The sequence below is a fragment of the Trichechus manatus genome, unplaced genomic scaffold (genome assembly GCF_000243295.1).
Source record: "Trichechus manatus latirostris isolate Lorelei unplaced genomic scaffold, TriManLat1.0 scaffold00130, whole genome shotgun sequence".
Lineage (NCBI taxonomy): Eukaryota > Metazoa > Chordata > Mammalia > Sirenia > Trichechidae > Trichechus > Trichechus manatus.
Window position 1 is genome coordinate 5391674 of NW_004444066.1, and position 19082 is coordinate 5410755.

The following is a 19082-nucleotide window of genomic DNA, read 5'->3' on the forward strand; positions in this document are numbered from 1 at the left end:
AAAGGTCAGGGAGAGAATTAAGGTGTAGAGTAGTTAAATAACTTGCTCAAGAATCACACATTAGGATATTGTGGAGCCAGAACTGCATCTAAAACCATGCACTTAACAAACATGCTGTACTCACAACATATATGAGACAAAAACTTCCAAAGTTTATAATAAAATCCTGCCAGGGGATAGGATGATCATTTAAATGTCCTTCAATTCAGTTCCCAAAATTCAATTTGTGTGTCTTCTGGGTGGTCTCATTCCAATGTAGGGCATTTCTGATCCGTGGCCGGGGATCTCCACAAAAGAGTTTTTAAGAAACAGTGTTGTCTTTTGCATTAAAACGATGGAACAGTTAATCTGTGTTTTTCAGTCTATGAACAGGGACTGCACACAGTAGGCTTTTCACAGTTTAAGAAAAGCACTAGTCCTGGTGGGAAGAGATCCCTGAGTAATGGGCAAGGAAGAGGTTAGGGTACACTGTACCATTAATTAAGTACAGATCCGAATTTTAAAACTTTTATTTGGACCAATGGTCCATCATATTTCCTGTCTTGTGGCTCTGTAATAAATTTCCAAGGTGGATCTAGTGTGAAAGTTATTTAAAAAACCCAAACTAGTATTATTTCATCTAATTAATTTAGAAGGAGATTAACCATACAACACAGAAAACCCAAGGTTAGCAAAAGTCAGACTTCAACAGTCTATAAAAACTATAAACATTTTTTTTTTTAGATTTGAAATTCTACAACATGACAATCTGAAGCAAGAGAAAGGTCAATGGCTTGGATAACACTGGAACCAACAAAGCTAAATTTTCTCAACTGTAAATTTAGAAGGAGGGAATTTACCATTGAAACAAGTGTGACATAACTTCTCATTTATTTATCAAAGTGAGAACATTTCCATAAAGGCTTGACAATAGCCCTTGTTGGTGAGGATGTGGAGAAATGGGAAGTCTCATATACTCTGAATGGAGGGCACTTTGGTGAAACTTTCTTTGAAGACAATTTGGAAATATCTCTTTAAAAAAGCACATGGTTTTTGACTCTGCAATTTCATTGCTAGGAATTTTCACTACACGTACACTTGAAAAAGTATACCAGAATACTCATTACATCATTTAATATCAAGAACAATTTGCATGCCCATCAATAGGGGAGCATGCAAATAAATTATGCTAAATTTGTGCTATAGATTATATGGTAATTTTTTATATGAGGCAGTTCTATATTCTGATATGAAAAGATTTTTGCTTAGTGTAAATAAAAGGAATATATTTTTTAAAAACTGATACATACATACAAACCCAAAAGGAAAATACACATGCTACACAAATACGCTGTTACATACATACGATTTTTCTGGAAAAAAAAAAAAAAATCAATTATCTAAACAGTGGGATTATAAGCCATTTTGTTTTTTACGTTTTTGTATTTAAAAATTCTAATAAACATAAAAAAGTATTTTCCTCTATTCAGACATACCAACTTCTAATCTATAGAATATATCTAGGCTAGTAGTTTTTGCCAAATACCCAGTCAGTTTTCACATTTCTCTGGTATTTCTATAAATGTTCCTTTTAAAATAAGAACATTTAGATACAACTATTGGTCTCTATTTGTCCTGAGCAAAAGAGTAAGAAGGAAACCAAAGTCTCAAAGAAGAAATCAGTCTACAAGGCTAATAATAGCCTACATAAGCCATGGCCTCGTCTACCCTGAGACCAGAAGAACTAGATGGTGCTCGGCTATCACTACCAACTGTTTCGATCAGGGCCACAATGGATGGACCCTGATAGAAGGGGAAAAAAACACAGAACAGAACTCAAATTCTTAAGAAGTCCAGACTTCATGGACCAGTTGAGACCAGAGGAACTATCACCCTGAGATAACTTTTAGACCTTGAACTGAAACTATCCCCTGAGATCACCTTTTAGAAAAATCACAGAGTGGTACACAAACAGAGGATATTACATGTAAGTACAGCGCTCTACTAAAAAACCATCTATATGAGACCAAAAGGTCAACACGTACTCTAAAGCAAAGATGAGAAGATAAAGGAACAGGGAAATTAGAGTACTGAAAACAGAACAACCAGAACACAATTAAAGAGAATGTCGACACATTGTGAAAAATGTATCTAATGTCACTAAACAATTTGTATAGAAACTGTCAAATAGGAACCTAATTTATTGTGTAAATTTTCATGAAAAACCCAATACAATATTATTTGAAAAATAAAAATAAAATATTTATAGACTGTTTGGGTCCTATAAATGGATTCAAGCAAGTTCTATACATTTACATTGGTTTATGTGTCCTTTTAAATCTTTCTTTATTCTAGAGTCCCTGATCAATTCTTCTTTTATTCCTAGTAACACTCTCATGAAGAAACCAAATCATTTTTGTGATGACATTTCCACAGTCTGAATTTTGCTCATTGCATTTATCTCATGTCTGTCTAGATGTTTCACAATTCTCTGTATTTTCTTAAAATTGTTGGTTAGATCAAGAGGCTTGGACAGATTCAAGTTTGATTTTGGGGGGCAAGACTACTTCACAGGTGGTGGTGTGTACTTTGATCAGGAGGTATATAATTAATAAGCCTATCTTTTTGTGGTGTTACCAGTCATTGATCATCATTGCCTTGATCCAATAATTTCTTGTTGTTGTTAAGTGCCATCAAGTCGGTTCCGACTCATAGCAACCCTATGTACAACAGAACAAAACACTGCCATGTCCTGCACCTTCCTCACAATAGTTGTTATGCTTGAGCCCATTGTTGCAGCCACTGTGTCAACCCACCTCATTGAGGGTCTTCCTCTTTTTTGCTGACCGTCCACCAAGCATGATGTCCTTCTCCAGGGACTGGTCCCTCCTGATAACATGTCCAAAATACATGAGATGAAGTCTTGCCATCCTTGCTTCTAGGGAGCATTCTGGCTGTACTTCTTCCAAGACAGGTTTGTTCATTCTTCTGGAAGTCCACGGAATATTCAATATTCTTCGCCAACACGATAATTTCTTAGGAGTTGTGAAATTTGAATTCTATCGTTCCTCTTCTACCCCAGCTTGAGTACTTTTATAAAGAAAAATTTGCTTTCATAACTTTTGTGATTACCTTGAAGTACAGCTCATATAGGAAAGGTTAAGACAAATGCTTAAGTGTTTCTTTTATTTACTCATTTTCAAAATTATTTGTTGGTTACCCAGAATCCTCCGAAAGTGATCAATAATTTGTTTTTGATAATCAATTCACGGGTTTGATGTTATCATCCATTTGATGTTCAGTTCATAACACCTATTCTTTGGCCAGTGGGAACATAGTCAAGTTGGATCATGTGTTCTTTTGACAGGAGCCTGGTAGGTTTTGACAGCTTCATCACTTTCTGGTGTGAAAAGATATCCCTGGCTATTGTGTACATTTTCCTGCTCCAGACAGTCTGGGTGGTAGAAGGATTCAGTGCTATTGGATTGTCATTGTTTCTAGGTCTTTTCAATAAACAGAGCTAGGAGTATATATAGATACAGATATAATGTATATATGCATATAAAAATTTAATATGCATACATCATTAGTTCAGAATGATCCTTTCAATTTATATTCAAGACTACAGAAATTCTTAACCTCATCAGTATTACACCAGTCCCAGTTCTGAATGACACCAATATAATTATTTGTTTGCTTTAACCCACCATACACATACAACACTCTCACAATAGCAATATTAACATTACCTCCAACAATAAGATCACTGAAAATATTTTAAGATTTTTTTTAATCTTCTCTTTTGTCATTAGAGTATATTCCACTAATGATATACAATAAAATTACTGTTTGGAAGTCACTTGGAATAGTTCTTCTCTGTGTGGTTATGTCACAAACTGTATATACACTCAAGTTACTTATTTCATTTTTACATTTTACATTTAGGCACTGCTTTTAAAAATTTAATTTTGTTTTAGAGTTACATAAAATACTTACATGTTTTCAAAACTCAATCTGCAAAACAAAGTAAACTAAGAAAAGTCTAGCTTCTGTCCTGTTCTATCTTCTCTAATCCATTCTTTCCCCTATTGGTAACTTTTTTTTTTTAATTATGATTTATCATTACTTTGTGTGTGTTTGTATAAAATACATCACCTCTTTTGTAAACAACCTGTGGCACGCTACACCTTTTCTCCACTTGGCTTTTTTTTTTATAACAGTTTTATTGAGATATAATTCACATACCATGCAATTCACCCACCTCAAATGTGCATATCAATGATTTTTGGTATATTCACAGAGTTGTGCAACCATCACAATTAATTTTAGAACATTTTTCATCACCCTAAAATGAAACCCCATACCCATTAGCAGTCACTTCCCACTTCCCCTCAACCTTCTCTCCCCAGCCCTACGACTGTGCTGTACTCATTGCTATCGAGTTGATTCCGACTCATAGAGACCCTATGTACAACAGAACGAAACACTGCCCGGTCCTGGAAGACCCTATAGACAACCACAAAGCTAATTTCTGTCTTTATGGATTCGCCTATTCTGGACATTTCACATAAATGGAATCATACAATACGTGGTCCTTTGTGACTGGCTTCTTTCACTTAGCATAATGTTTCAAGGTTTATCCATGATGTAGTATATATTAGTATCGTATTTCTTTTTATTGTCAAATAATACTCCATCATATGGGTATACTACATTTTATTTGTCCATTCTTCAGTTGATAGACATTTAGGTTGTTCCCACTTTTTGCCTATCATGATTAATGCTGCTATGAACATGCATGTACAAGTTTTTGTGTGGACAGATGGTTTCATTCCTCTTGGGGTATATACCTAAAAATGAAATTTCTAGATCATTCAGTAATTCTATGTTTAGCCTTTTGAAGAACTGATAGATTGTTTTCCAAAGTGGCTGCATTATTTTACATTCCCATTATCAGTGTATGAGGGTTCCAATTTCTCCACATCCTTGGCAACACTAGTTATTGTCTCTCTTTTTGATTATAGTCATCCTAGTGGTTCTGAATAGGTATCTCATTGTGGTTTTGTTTTATATTTCCCTGATGGGTAATGATGAGGAGCACTTTTTCATGTCTATCGGCCATTTGTCTCTCTTCTTTGGAGAAATGTCTAGTCAGATCATTTGCCCATTTCTTAATTGAATTATTTGTCTTATTATTGAGTTGTAGGAGCTCTTTATATATTCTAGTTATAAGTCCCTTTTCAGATATATGATTTGCAAAAAGTTTCTCCCACTCTGTGGGTTGTCTTTTCACTTTTTTAATGATGTCTTTGAAGCACAAATTTTTTTAATGATGATGATGTCTAATTGATCTATTCTTTTTTCTTTCATCGATTGTTCTTTTGGTATCATATCTAAGAAACCACTGCCTAATCTGAGGTCACAAATATTTACTCCTATGTTTCTTCTAAGAGTTTTATGTATTTAGTACTTACATTTATTTCTATGATCTATTTTGAGTAAATGTGCATGGTGTGCGGCAGGGGTTCAACCTCATTCTCATCTTTTTGCATGTGGCCATCAAGTTGTCCCAGAACCGCTTGTTGAAAAGACTATTCTTTTCCCAATGAATTGCCCTGGAAACTTAGTTGAAAGTCGGTTGATTATAAATGTTAGGAATTGTTTCCAGACTCCCAATTTTATTCCAATTATATATTTGTCTATCCTTATGCCAGTACCCCATTGTTTAGCTTGTAGTAAGTTTTGAAATGGGGAAGTGTGAGTCCTCCACCTTTGTGTTTCTTTTCAAGATTGTTTTGGTTATTCTGGATTGCTTGAATTTCTATATAAATTTTAGGATCAGCTTGTCAATTTTTGCAAAGAATCCAGTTGGAATTTTGATAGGGATTGTGTAGAATCTGTAGATCAATTTAGGGCCAAATTGCTTTTTCCACCTTACAGTATACCTTGGAAGGCACACTATGATAGTATATAGAAATATTTCTCATTCCTGTTCTCAGGTGAGTAATGCTGCAATTTATGGAAGTCACATGTTTACTCAACCTATCTTCTGTGGATGAACATTCAGGTTGTTGTTTCCAGTGTTTTGCTATTCCAGATAGTGCAATAGTGAAAACCTTCATGCATATGTCTTTTTGTACTCTCGCCAGTCTAACTTTGGCATATATTCCTAGAAGTGGGTTTGCTAAGACCAATGTTTATTAAAACAAAGGGTAAAAGTGTAATTTTTGCTTGATATTGCCAAATTTACCTCTAAGGGAGCGTATCATTTGGAAATCCCACCAGCAATATATGTTTATTTCCCCAAATTCTCTCTCTAGAGTATGTTGTCAAATTTCCAGAAGTTTTTAATTTCAGAAAAACCCAGCAGCAGAGCAAAAAGCTTTGATACTTATGAAATACTTTATCTCCTGTTTCATAAGAAGATTTACAAAGTTCTCCAAATACAAAACACACTTTAAATGCCCTCATCAAAATACTTAAAAAACCTCATCCTGTCTTGTGTATCTTGTGTGTATATCCAGATTAAACACCAATATATAGCTCCAAGGGAGAAAAGACTGGCTGTATGCTCCTGTAAAGGTTACAGCCTGGGAAACCCTATGGGGCAGTTCTGCTCTGTCCTATAGGGTTGTTATGAGTCAGAATCGACTTGGTAGCACACAACAACAGCATATGTAAAACTCATAAACATGTATAATTTAGAGTTCAAGTAGATTGTTTTGTCAGTGGGTAGAATGAATTTGGAGGAACTACCGTGTATAGTGAAGCCCTGGTGGCACAGGGTTAAGAGCTCAGCTGCTAACCAAAAGGTCTGCAGTTTGAATCCACCAGCCATTCCTTGGAAACCCTATGGGGCAGTTCTACTCTGTCCTGTAGGGTCACTACGAGTCAGAGTGGACTCGACGGCAGTGGGTTTTTTTGGTTTTACCATATATAGTTATAATAAATGTTCATTAAAGCTTCTTTTTAACCAGAAGAAACTTTTATGTAAGTCTCAGGAAACAAAGGCTCTTGATATGAGCTTATCTCTCCTCCACTTCAGTCTTTCCTGGCTCTCTTTGCCAAACGTAAATCAGATGTCACCCCTCTGTGCTTCCCCCACTGCATTTCCAAAGTGCCCCGTCATTTCTACATTACAGAACACTCTAGAAACCTAGCTGTATATGGTTGCTCTGCATTATACTATACTGTAACCATTGATATATATATATATATATACATTTTTTTTTGCCTGAATTCCTCACTTGACTGGACAATTTGAGGATCTTGTGCCTTCCTCATCTCCATATTGATCGCCATTCCTCAGCATGTAGCTTGGTATGCAATGAGCGCTTGTATAGTAAACGGCCATTTTACAAATTTTTTTGTGTGAAATTATCTACCATGTGCAAGACGCTGAGGATAAAACAGTAAACTTAAGAACATAGTTGCCCTCTTCTTGAAGCCACTCATCTATAAAAGGTAAACAAATATTTTCACAAGCCAATACATAGTTATAAAATATGGTTAAGAGCTATAAAAGAAAAGTGCAAGACGCTGTGATGGAGACTAATCCAAGGACCTAAGTTTGGTTATAGGGGGTCACAAAAATCTCAGAGAAAGTAACACATATACTTGCCTGATTCAAACCACGGACTATGGCCTAAAATAAAATGCACAAAAATCCAATACTTATGCAATGAAAAAGATGGTAGGTGATTTTTTTTTAATCACATATAACAAGTTGCAGATTATTTTACTGCTGTTCTGATGTAGCCATTGCTTTTTTCTCCAGTCCTGACCTTTCTCTGGACAGAGCTTGAAATACCATTTTGTGATCTGCCAGCTCATCTGTCCTGACTTTGGAGGTGTTATTTATGAAGCTTCTCTGGGGGAAATTTGGCTATTATTGTTTTCTACAGAATCTCTTGAGACATTAACCTCAGAGAATAATATGCCCGGTAAACAGGCAGAGGGGAGTAACAACATATTGTTACTTATAGGAAAGGGAAAGCCAAGACACATCCTCAGACGATGATCAGGAGCAATCAAACCAAACTCTTTCTCCATAGAACTTATCAGGGGTCCAGAAAAAAAAAAAAGGAAATTAATACTTTTTGTGCTCCAGGAGAACCGTGCATTCAGTGCATAGAACAATCTAAGCAGGGCGAGTTCGAGTCATTGACAGGATCTTGCACTCAGAGGGGCTGGGCAGGCCCTGGCTGGGACGAGAGAGGTCCAGGACAGGCTGAATCACACACTTTGACTGGACATGTCTCTAGAGAGGATGAGGTAGAGACGCAGTGAGTTCATCTGGCACAGGGTGTTGCCTACCTCTCTGCCTCTCGTAGCCAGAAAAACAATTTGTTTCCTTTCCGACCAAGCTATGCTATCTCAGCGTTGCAGGGCAGGGGGAGGACTTCCCAGCACTATCACCAAATGCATATTCTTATTTTGGTCTTTATGGCCTTCTCCTGTTGTTGTTGGGTGCCACTGAGTTAATTTTCAACTCATAGCTACCTCAGTAACACAGTAGAACTGCCCCATAGAGTTTTCTTGTCTGTAATCTTTATAGGAGCAGATCGCCAGGTCTTTCTCCTGTGGAGCTACTGGATGGGTTCGAGCCTCCAACCTTTCTGTTAGCAGCTGAGCTCTTAAGCGTTGTGCCACCAGGGCTCCTCCTAGCCTTTTAATTTTTAATGTACTCTACTTCCCTTCACCTGACAAGTACTTGAGGTCAAACTAGACCAACTGCATTTTCAGAAATGTTTTGATCATTCTTGCCTCTGCCCCTATTCCATGGATCTTTTCTATCCGTCTCTGTTACTGATATCCAGCAGGTGAAACTCTACCAGGGAAGCAGGAATACAGCACAGTGGTTATTCACAGCCTGAATAACATATGTAAATACTAAGGTACAAGGGGTGATTCTGCTTCACTAAAAAAAGTACCATTTATCAGGTTAAATGACTTTATATGTTTTGTATTGATTTTGTGTTCTATTTAATTTTTAAGTTTGGTTTGGAATTGCAGACATAATGATAGATATATAAAGACCATTAAAATGAAATATAAACTAACACTGCAGGTTTTAGAGAATTTGGTGGGTAGAAGTTGGAATCCAGAATCTGCCATCAAGTTTTGTGGCTTTGGCAAGAAATTGATCCTCTCAACATCAGCTTACTCTTAAGAGGTCAAAAAAAAAAAAAAAAAGTTCCTACTTACAAAATAATTTTGAAGATATATAAGATTATACATATAATATTTTAGCATCAAACCAAAAACCCATTGCCAGGGAGTCAATTCTGACTCACAGCGACCCTATAGGGCAGAGTAGAACTGCCCCACAGGGTTTCCAAGGAGCAGGTGGTGGATTCAAACTGAGTTAATTGGATTCATTCAACATTTATAACCACAAGTCTCAAATGGATACTCAGAAAATCCTATTCTAATTCCCTATGAATTTCATATTTTCATTCACCTGGAAGCCTTTCTTTCCTATACCATACCCACTCCTCATTCTCAATTGATGACCTCATACACCATAGGGGGAATGGAGACAATGGCCTGAGAACTAGTTCATCAGCCCACCAACAAATCTACCAGCTCACAAATACATACACTTACAGACTCTGTCTTCTCTTCTAGTAGAGTACAAGGAGCATCCCTGCTTCTGCCTAAGGTCAGCCCTTTCATCTGTGCCCTGAATCACACACCTCTTACCAGCTCAGGACCTCACTCTGGCAGTCATCCTCTTCTATCCTACATTAGCAATTCCTTCCTCTCAATTGGTTCATACCCTTTGGCATTCAAACTTGTTTATGTACTTCGTCATATACATATATATACATACATAAAATGTTATTGTTGTCAGGTGCTGTCAAATCTATTTCAACTCATGGTGACCTCATGTGTGTGACAAAGTAGAATTGCCCCATAGGGTTTTCTGGGTTGTAATTCATCTGTGGTGGGAGCTCTGGTGGCACAGTGATTAACAGCTCGGCTGCTAACAATCAGGTTGGCAGTTCGAATCCACTAACTGCTCCTTGGAAACCCTATGGGGCAGTTCTACTCTGTCCTACGGGGTCGCTATGAGTCAGAATTGACTTCATGGCAATGGGTTTGTTTTTTGTTTTTTTTTTAAATTTGTGGTGAGCAACTTCACATGGGTTTCACCACATATCTGACGCAGTGGGGGACAGATGAAATTGTTCACTGCAGGTTGGTGGGAAGGCACAATTGAGCCGGTGGGTACCTTGCTTATTGGGTAATCCAACCCTGCTCCTAATTTACCCCTAGCTGAACTGCTAGCTTGCTGGCTGTTTCTTGTCTGGTTTCCTGAGTCTTCCTCCTCTACCAGAACTATTGGAGTATTCTAGGTCTTTAGTCCTTGGCACTTTTCTTCTATGGATCTAATCTCTCTTCAAAGGTGCTCCTTTCAAGTCCCTGATTTAAGTAGCATCTGTAAGCCAATAAGTCCCAGATTCAGGTTCTTCTGGGCTTCTCCTTGGATCTTGGACTTCTCTTTTGAGCTCCTGATCCACCACCTACTCAACAGTTCTATTTGGATGACTAAGATGCAGCTTAAAATTAACACAGCTAAAAGAGGTTTCTTGATTTTCACAATAAATTTGCTCCTCAGATCTCCCCATCTCCATGAATGACTCCATCATTCACCAAGTTGCTCAGGCCAACAATCCAGGAGGCATTATTTATTTCACTCTTTCTTCTAGCCAAAAGGCTGGCATGTTTTCAGAGCAAGGCCAATTGGATTCTCTCCCAGGACTCTGAATCTTGAGTGGGCGACACAAGATTAGAAAATTGGTTGGAGCTGATTCACTCCAGCTGAGACAGCCTTAACAGCCTGTCCATTAGTTCCTGCTACCTAGATTCCCAGAAATGCTTTTGTCCTTAACCTTCCTGAGTTCTGCTTCCTCAGCTTTGATTTTGAGTCTGTAAACTATCCCATATCCTTTCAATGAATTTTTTTTTCAGCTTAATTTTTCTACTGGCTGTTTTTGTATTTTACAATCAAAAAACCCTTTCTAATATGGAAGAGTGAATAAATGAATGTCTGAATTATAAAGGTTTAGTTTCCTGTCCATTGCTCCATTGATGAGTCAGTCAACAAATATGTATCAAACAATTACTATGTATGAGACACATTATAATTCTTCTTCCTTGCCAAGTTCTTTTTCAGGAACTGCCCTCCCTTCTCTTCCTATCTAAGCTCATCAGGGTCATACCCAAGGACTGCTTTCTCCTTGAAGCCTTCCTTAGAGCTATAAGTACTTAATTACCTCCTGTGGATCTGAATTCTTGCCGTGTACATAATTCTGCCATTTACCTAATAATTTTGTTATTAAAAAAATTATTTCACATATTGTAGCGGATTGTTTGCAAAACTGGCCACAGTGATTCCTCTTCATGGCCTTTTGTGATGTGATTTTGTCACATCATGGTTTTGTCGAAAGATGGAGTCTATTTCTCCACCCCTTGAATCTGAGCCTGACCTCATGACTTGCTTTGGTCAATGGGATATTTAAAAATGTCACATAGGAAGAGGCTGGAAAAATGCATGCTCATGTAGCTTGCCCCCTCTGGCTGCTGGGAACCCTTCCATCCTCATGTGAACAAGTCTGGGCTAGTCTCATGGGAGGATGAGAGACTACCTGAAGAAAAAGACTAGGCTAGCCCTAGTCTTCAAGGGCAAGTCTTGGTGATCTAGAATGTCTGACTCCTATATCTTATCCAGCCTCTCGAGATGTCCCAGAACAGAAAAACCGCCCAGCCAACCCACAGACTCAAAAGAAATAATAAACCCTTACTGGTATGAGTCAGTACGTTTAGGGGCAGTTTGTTGCATACAAAAGCTGATAAAATGCATCTAATTCTTGCCTTATAGGCAAGACTATATGGTCCTTGAAGATTGGAGAGCTACTTCTTTTTAAGGATTTTGCAGTATGCTTGTAGGGGACACTGGGTGGTGGAAATGGTTAAGTGCTTAGCTACTAACCAAGAGTGTGGTGGTTCAAATCCAGCCAGAGGTGCCTCAGAAGAAAGGCCTAGTGATCTGCTTCCAGAAGGTAACAGCCGTGAAACCTACAGAGCACAGTTCTACTCTGCAACACATGGGTTGCCATGAGCCAGACGCGATGGCAATTTTTTTTTTTTTTAGTGTGTGTGTACATGTGTTTGGGTGTTTGGGGAAGGTGCACCTCCTAAGATGATCTTTCATATCCCTACTAATTCCAATTTGTGTGACTGAAGTAATTGGGCCCTCATTGAATCTCCATTTGCCATCCCAGAGTCACAAATGCTAATGATCCTAACAACAAGCTTTAATACGTACTGGGAAGAAACAAAGAGCGTTTATGCCTAGAAAACATACGCATTTTACACAGCTACAAAAAAAAAAAAATTATAACAAAAAATATTCAATAATGTGAGAAATCATTACAATAAAATGCTTGAAATAAGAAAGCTTACAAATGGCATAGACAGCAAAATAGTCAACTATGTTGAAAAACAAAGAAAAAGATGGAAAGGAACCACACTAAAACAATACTGGTTGTGGCAGGCACAGCAATACCCCCCTAAAGATGTCCATCTCCTACTTGCCAGAAATTGTGAATATGTTGTGTTACATTTCAAAAGGGCCTTTGCAGGTATGATTAAATTAAGGCTCTTGAGATGGGGAGAGTAGCTTGAATTATCCAGGTGGGCCCAATGTAATCATAAGAATCTTTAAAAGATGGAAGAGGCTGAAGTTCAGAGTCAGAGAAAGGTCTGAAGATACTGTGCTGCTGGCTTTGAAGAGAAGAACAGCGCCACGAGCCAAGGAATGCAGACAGCCTCTAGAAGCTGGAAAAGGTAAGGAAACAAATTCTCCTCTAGAGCCTCCAGAAGGAACGCAGCCCTGCTGACATCTTGATTTTAGCCCCATGAGACCCATTGTGGACTTTTCTGACCTCCAGAATTGTAAGATAATAAATCTGTTTTGCTTTAAGCCGCTAAATTTGTGGCAATTGGTTATAGCAGCAGAGTAACTCAATGGTTATTTCTGGATAATGAAATTTGGATCTTTATTACTTTTATTAGAATGTTCTGTGTTTCCATATGTTACATAAAAACTATGTATTATATTCAGGGAAAAGTAATATACATATTTTTAAATTTAAAATTTAAATTTAGAACAAAAAGATTTTCTAATGCCCAGGCCAGCTCAAGCTCAGGTATACTTGTCCAATGCAATTCTCTGGCCATGGAGTAGAGACAATATTCCATCTCTGGGAGGGTTCTCACTCAGCTGTTTGTTAAACCTGTTGCCATCGAGTCATTTCAACTCATAGTGACCATATAGGACAGAACAGACCTGTCCCATAGGGTTTCCAAGGAGCGGCTGGTGGATTTGAACTGCTGACCTTTTGATTAGCAGCCAAGCTCTTAACTAGTGCACCACCAGGGCTCTGCTGCTTGTTAAAGTCATCGTTTATTAAGTACCTATGCGTGAGGTTCTTTATATACATATCCTTACTTATCATTCAGAGCAGTGCCTTCTGACATGGATATTGCTATCATCCGCAATTTGCAAATAGGAAAAACATATAACTTACTTGATTCACAGTTACTAAGTGGTGGAGCAACGATTCAAATAGACTCCAGGGCCTGCTGAAAAGCTGGAGTGGGCATGATTACACGAGAGTGTGTTCATGAGTGTGCAAGAGGTGGCAGTGGTATGATGGGGAAAGGAGTAACTGACCAGAAGCCAGAGGCCTGGTCCTACCACTAACTCACTTGATTCATAAATTTATTCATGCAAAAGATATTTATTGAGAACTTACTATGTGCCGGACACTTTGGTAAATGCTGGGGAATGAGGCAGTGAACAAAACAGACAAATATCCCTGTCCTTGTGAAGTTTGTATTCGTCTGGGGTGCAAAAGACAATAAATGAAATATTTTGTTTCCCTTACATATTCTGTAAGGGAGCCTCAAAGATGTCAATAGGGGAAGGTACAGTATAACAGAAAGAGCAGGAGCTTTGAAGACAGGATTCCTGGGTTTGAGTCCTGGCTCTGTAAGTGTGTGACTCTGGAGAAATTACTCAAGCTCTTTGTGCCCCAGTTTCTTCAGGAGTAAAATGAGAATAATAATCCCTATCAACCAAGGCTGTAAGATGAATAAATGGGATAATATTTGTAAAACCCAAAGTAACAGAACTCGATTAATAAGGCAGCTATTCTTCTTGATGCCGTGGCCGTGAAGCTCACGCTAAGATTCCTTGAAGAAACACTGCTACTCAGAGGCACAGATGATGATGGGGTTGTTTCCATGGACCCGCTGATTAGGTTGTATTCAACTGTCTGACCAGCTCCCCTTTTCACACTCTCAGTACAACCTTCCCACTTAAAACAGACAACTGTCTGCTAATTTCCTGAAGCCCCAGGTGGACCCTTTTTTTCACAAGGTCAAGGGGCACGGGTGAGGAGAGAGAAGAGCCCGAGAAGTTGTCTGCAGCTGTAGGCTTAATCTCAATTAACAAAAGCCACCTGGGGACCCGGCTGTGCTGGGAATGACTGGGGCCCATTTGTTTGCCAGGGCTTTGTTAACAGCCGACTTGCAGGAAGATTCTATTTACTTTTCCTGGATTCCAGCCCTGTCTGGCAGCCTTCGCTTTATAATGTGGCCTACATCTGAAGATTGTGTTCCTAAGTGGGGTCAGGTCCCTGTAGGCTGGTCAGGTTGAATTTAAATTCAGAATGTTCTTCCATCCTTAACACTGCTGCCCTCAGACTAGTTAACTTCTCGCCATGAGGCCCCCCCACCCACCCCAGGAAACACATACACACACCTTTTAGTGCTTAGTCCTTTCAAGCACTTCTCACAGTTTATATATTTATGTGTCAATTGTCAGTTTCTCACACTTGATAAAGTCAGATGAGGGTCTCTGCTAGCTCCTGCTCACCACGTTACACCACCCCCATCCCTGTTATAACTCGGGTTAGAACTAGGCTTGCCAGATTTAGCAAATAAAAATACAAGATAGTTGCCAGTTTAATTTGAAATATGAATAAATAATGAATAATTTGAAGGAAAAAAATATGTCCTATGCAATATTTGGGACATATACTAAAAATTTTGCTGTTATCTGAAATACAAACATAACTGTGAGTCCTGTGTTTTATCTGGCAGCCTTAATATTGAGTTCTTTCTGATGCTCAATAAATATATACATGCATGAATGAAAGAATGAATAGGGCCAACGCATGATCAGAAACTGAAAACCTAGATGCAGACATGTTCCCGGAAACCACCCACCAACACAGCAGCAGTGGTTGTTTCAAGGTGGTGAGAATTATTGAAGAATTTTCATTTTTCGACGTGCTTTTCTTGTTTTTCAAACTGACTGCAGCAAGCAGGAAAATATTCAAACATCATATCTATATGCATATATATTATATATATACACTTACATACATACACACACAAACTACTAACGTTAGGGTAAAACCTGCTTAAAAAAAAGAAAAACGTTTGTGTTTTTCCCTCAGCCTGATAGCCAGAATTTTTTGAACAATCACATCCCCAGAGGTTAGGGGAATTTTGAGCAGGGATGAGAAGGTAACTGAAGCAGTATGAAGAGGCCCACATAGCATATCAGTAGAGTACACAAAGGCGACAGGAGTTAAGAGAAAGTATGCCTGTTATTAATCATACAATGCTTGTCAAGAAAATCAGCTCTTGAGACATTGGGGATGTAAAGATAAATCTAATAGTTAACCTCCCTGCACCACCACCATCACCACCCCCCCCCCGCAAAAAAAAAAAAACCAACCTGTTGCCATAGAGTTGATTCCGACTCCTAGCGGCCCTATAGGACAGAGTAGAACTGCCCCATAGGATTTCCAAGGAGCGCCTGGTGGATGTGAACTGCCGACCTTTTGGTTTGCAGCTGAGCTCTTAACCACTGTGCCACTAGGACGCCAATGTTTAAACCCAGGACACAAAAATCTTGGACATAATATATTCAGAATGTTTTTGTTTGCTTTGTTTTGTTTGATTTGCAGAATGAGGATGGAAAAACAAAAGCAAAACGAACAACATATGCTCTTATAAAGAATTAAAGACACTTCTCTACACACACACACACACACACACACACACACACACCCCTTCTCCATGATGCCTTGGGGCCAAGCACCACTCTAATGTGTCTTTTGGATGTCAGCGTGGGTGTGCTCATTAGTGACAGGCATGTTCAGAATGCTGCACCTTAATGGAGCAAGAAAGGAAAAGAACTAACATTTGTAAGACACTATGTGCTGGGTACTGGGCCTAGCACTTTACTGTCATTTCCATTTATAAAAATAACACTGTAAGCTAGATACATGAACCTTACCCGTGTCTTAGAATGATACAGTGTGAATTACTCACAATCACACTGCCAGAAGCATTGCAAGGTGCTTAATAGTTGTAGAAATATTCACGTACATTCACTATGCTCTAGTAACTAAGGCAGAAAGCATTTATTAGAAGGAAGAAATGTTTTCTGAAGATTTCTGTCTCGAGGTTTGAAAGACAAAAGGGTTTTCAGCTTCACTTCTGGCAATGCTCTCTCCCAATTTCCAGTACTGAATATGATGTTAAAATCATTCAAGGAGGTTCAGGGGGGTGTCTCTTTTCCCTCTTCCATCACCGCTAATGGTACCCAACGTTCAGGTGTGAGATTCAGTGCGAGAAGTGAAGAATAGGATATACATCCCAGATCGGTGTGTGTGGGGAACAGCATGTTGTCTGGAATTACACCGAATTAGAAAATAGCAAAGACTCTAAACTTTGGCCAGTCTAAATCCTCGTAACATCCATTCTTTAAAAAATAAGAATAGAATGAACTCTACTTTATCCATTTAGCGATGGGAGACAGGCATGAAAGGGCAAAAATGAAAACTATTTTCTTTCGAAGGGTTCTTGCTTTAAAAGGAGAAAATTAGTTGCTTGAACTTTTAAAGAAGGACAATGTGACTTTGAACAAAGGGAGGCTGTGAAGTGACAGCACCTTGTCACTCCCAAAGTGGAAGAGAGCAGAAAAGGCAATTTCATGATTGCTAAGGATGGGAAAGAGTGAGCTGCATGCATTTTAACTCTTTAAGTGACAGCATGTTGAATAGGCCTCTCTAAAATACTGATTACATCCACTGAGACTAAGCCAAAATTAGACTCTACCATGTTGGAGCAGTGCATAAACTATAATAGACCTATTTTCCAAGTCACACAGAACCATTTTCTTCTCAACGGTGGTGTAGAGGCTTTGAGCAAATTGTATATTACGTGAACTGTGTTAATTAAAGAAAGATGGAGAAGGGTTTTATACACTGATTCCTCCAGAGGGATGTCCCTAAACACACAGTAAAATCTCTTACTATTTTTCTATTAGCGTTCTCTGAATAAAGGCCTTCCCCCCGCCCCCTTTTCGCCTTTTGCTAGTAAGAACGGCTTGGTATGCATATTTAAATAACAGTCATACTGAATTAGCTTTAAGAACTGGCTCTTAACATAATGGATGCATTAAAGTGTAGAGCAAAATGGAGAAGACACATTAAAGACCTCCACATGCAAAGAAAAAGCCAGGAGGTAAAAGATACTGCAAGTTTCTTAGCCATTTTCTCAGCCTTGCATTATGATAATGGCTTTCAGAGAGGATCACAGGCACATAATGTCTACCACTGACATAAGTTAGCTTCAGTTCTGTTCAAATCTATTAGTGGAAAAAGGTAGCACCTACCCCTTTTTCAGGAGCCCTGGTGGCACAGTGCTTAAGCAGTGGGCTGCTAACCAAAAGGTCGGCAGTTTGAAGCCACCAGCCACCCTTCTGGAGAAAGATGTGGCAGTTTGCTTCTGCAAAGATTAGATAGATAGCTGTCTTGGAGTCCACTCTGACTCATGGTGACCTTACGTACAAAAGAACAAAACATTATCGCAGTCCTTCATCATCCTCACGGATGTCGGCACATTTGAGTCTGTTGTTGTGGCATTTGTGCCAATATATCTCACTGAGGGTCTCCCTCACCCTCGCTGGCCCTCTACTTCATCAAACATGATTGATAACTTCCTGATGACGTGTCTAAAGGAGGCAAATCTGCATGTTCTGTTGTAATCCAGAAGGTTTTCATTGGTTCATTTTCAGAAATAGACTGCCAGGCCTTTCTTCCTAGCTTTAGTCTGAAAGCCCCACTTAAATCTGTCCACCATGAGTGTCCCTGCTGGTATTTGAAATACCGGTGGCATAGCTTCTAGTATCATAGCAACTTACAGGCCACCACAGTATGACAAACTGACAGACGGGTGGCAGCCATAATGATTACAGCCTTGGAAACCCTATGGGGCAGTTCTACTCTGTCCTATAGTGTCACTATTACTTGGAATCAACTGGATGGCACCTAGCTTCTTTTTTTTAACCCCTTTTTCAACTCCCAGGAATATATGTGGCTATTTAAGAAATATGCTGCAAAGAAAGCAGTTTTGTTGGCATTTATTTTAAAGGCAGTGTACTATGCACAAATTCTAATGATCAACCTCATGTCAGCCAAAAAGGCCACATATTGTACTCAAAAACCTTGCTGCTACAGTTAATGGGGAAAGGTATCTAATGAATGATAAGATATTCAAATTCAGTCCCTGTGAGCCCATTTAATTACAGTGCTTTAACCATAATATTGGGCTCAAGGACAAAAGGCACTGTGACAACTGAACCAAGTAGTATTTACTGGTGATAATAAAACAAATTTTGCTTCATTATAAAGCCAAAGTAACAGAAGAATAAAAGCCACTGAGGAAGATCCCAATGAAGATTTTGCAAAGGAACACCTAGAAATCAAAATCCACTTAAGTAACAGTACTTGGGGTTGAGCGAGAGGGCGAGGGGGAGAGCGTGTCCGTTCAGAGGTCCAGTAAAACCGCTTACCACAAATTAACCAGGAAAGGATGCTCCAGACCCTGCATGATCTGGAGTTCCTTGAAGACGTTTCTCACTTCATTGCGCTCCACACACTTTTGTTTGTTCATGTATTTCATTGCATACATCTTCTTGGTGTCATTCTTCTGTACAATGCAGACCTAAT

General features: G+C 38.8%; 1 protein-coding gene across 1 annotated transcript in view; it reads right to left on the reverse strand.

The window, feature by feature from the left end:
• The window catches only part of STK32A (serine/threonine kinase 32A), a 171553-nt gene that overhangs the window by 98973 nt on the left and 53498 nt on the right, over nt 1-19082 (reverse strand). The window contains exon 3 of the mRNA XM_004384932.1: nt 18926-19077. Coding sequence (XP_004384989.1) covers nt 18926-19077 — 152 coding nt within the window. The remainder of the gene's footprint in view (nt 1-18925; nt 19078-19082) is intronic.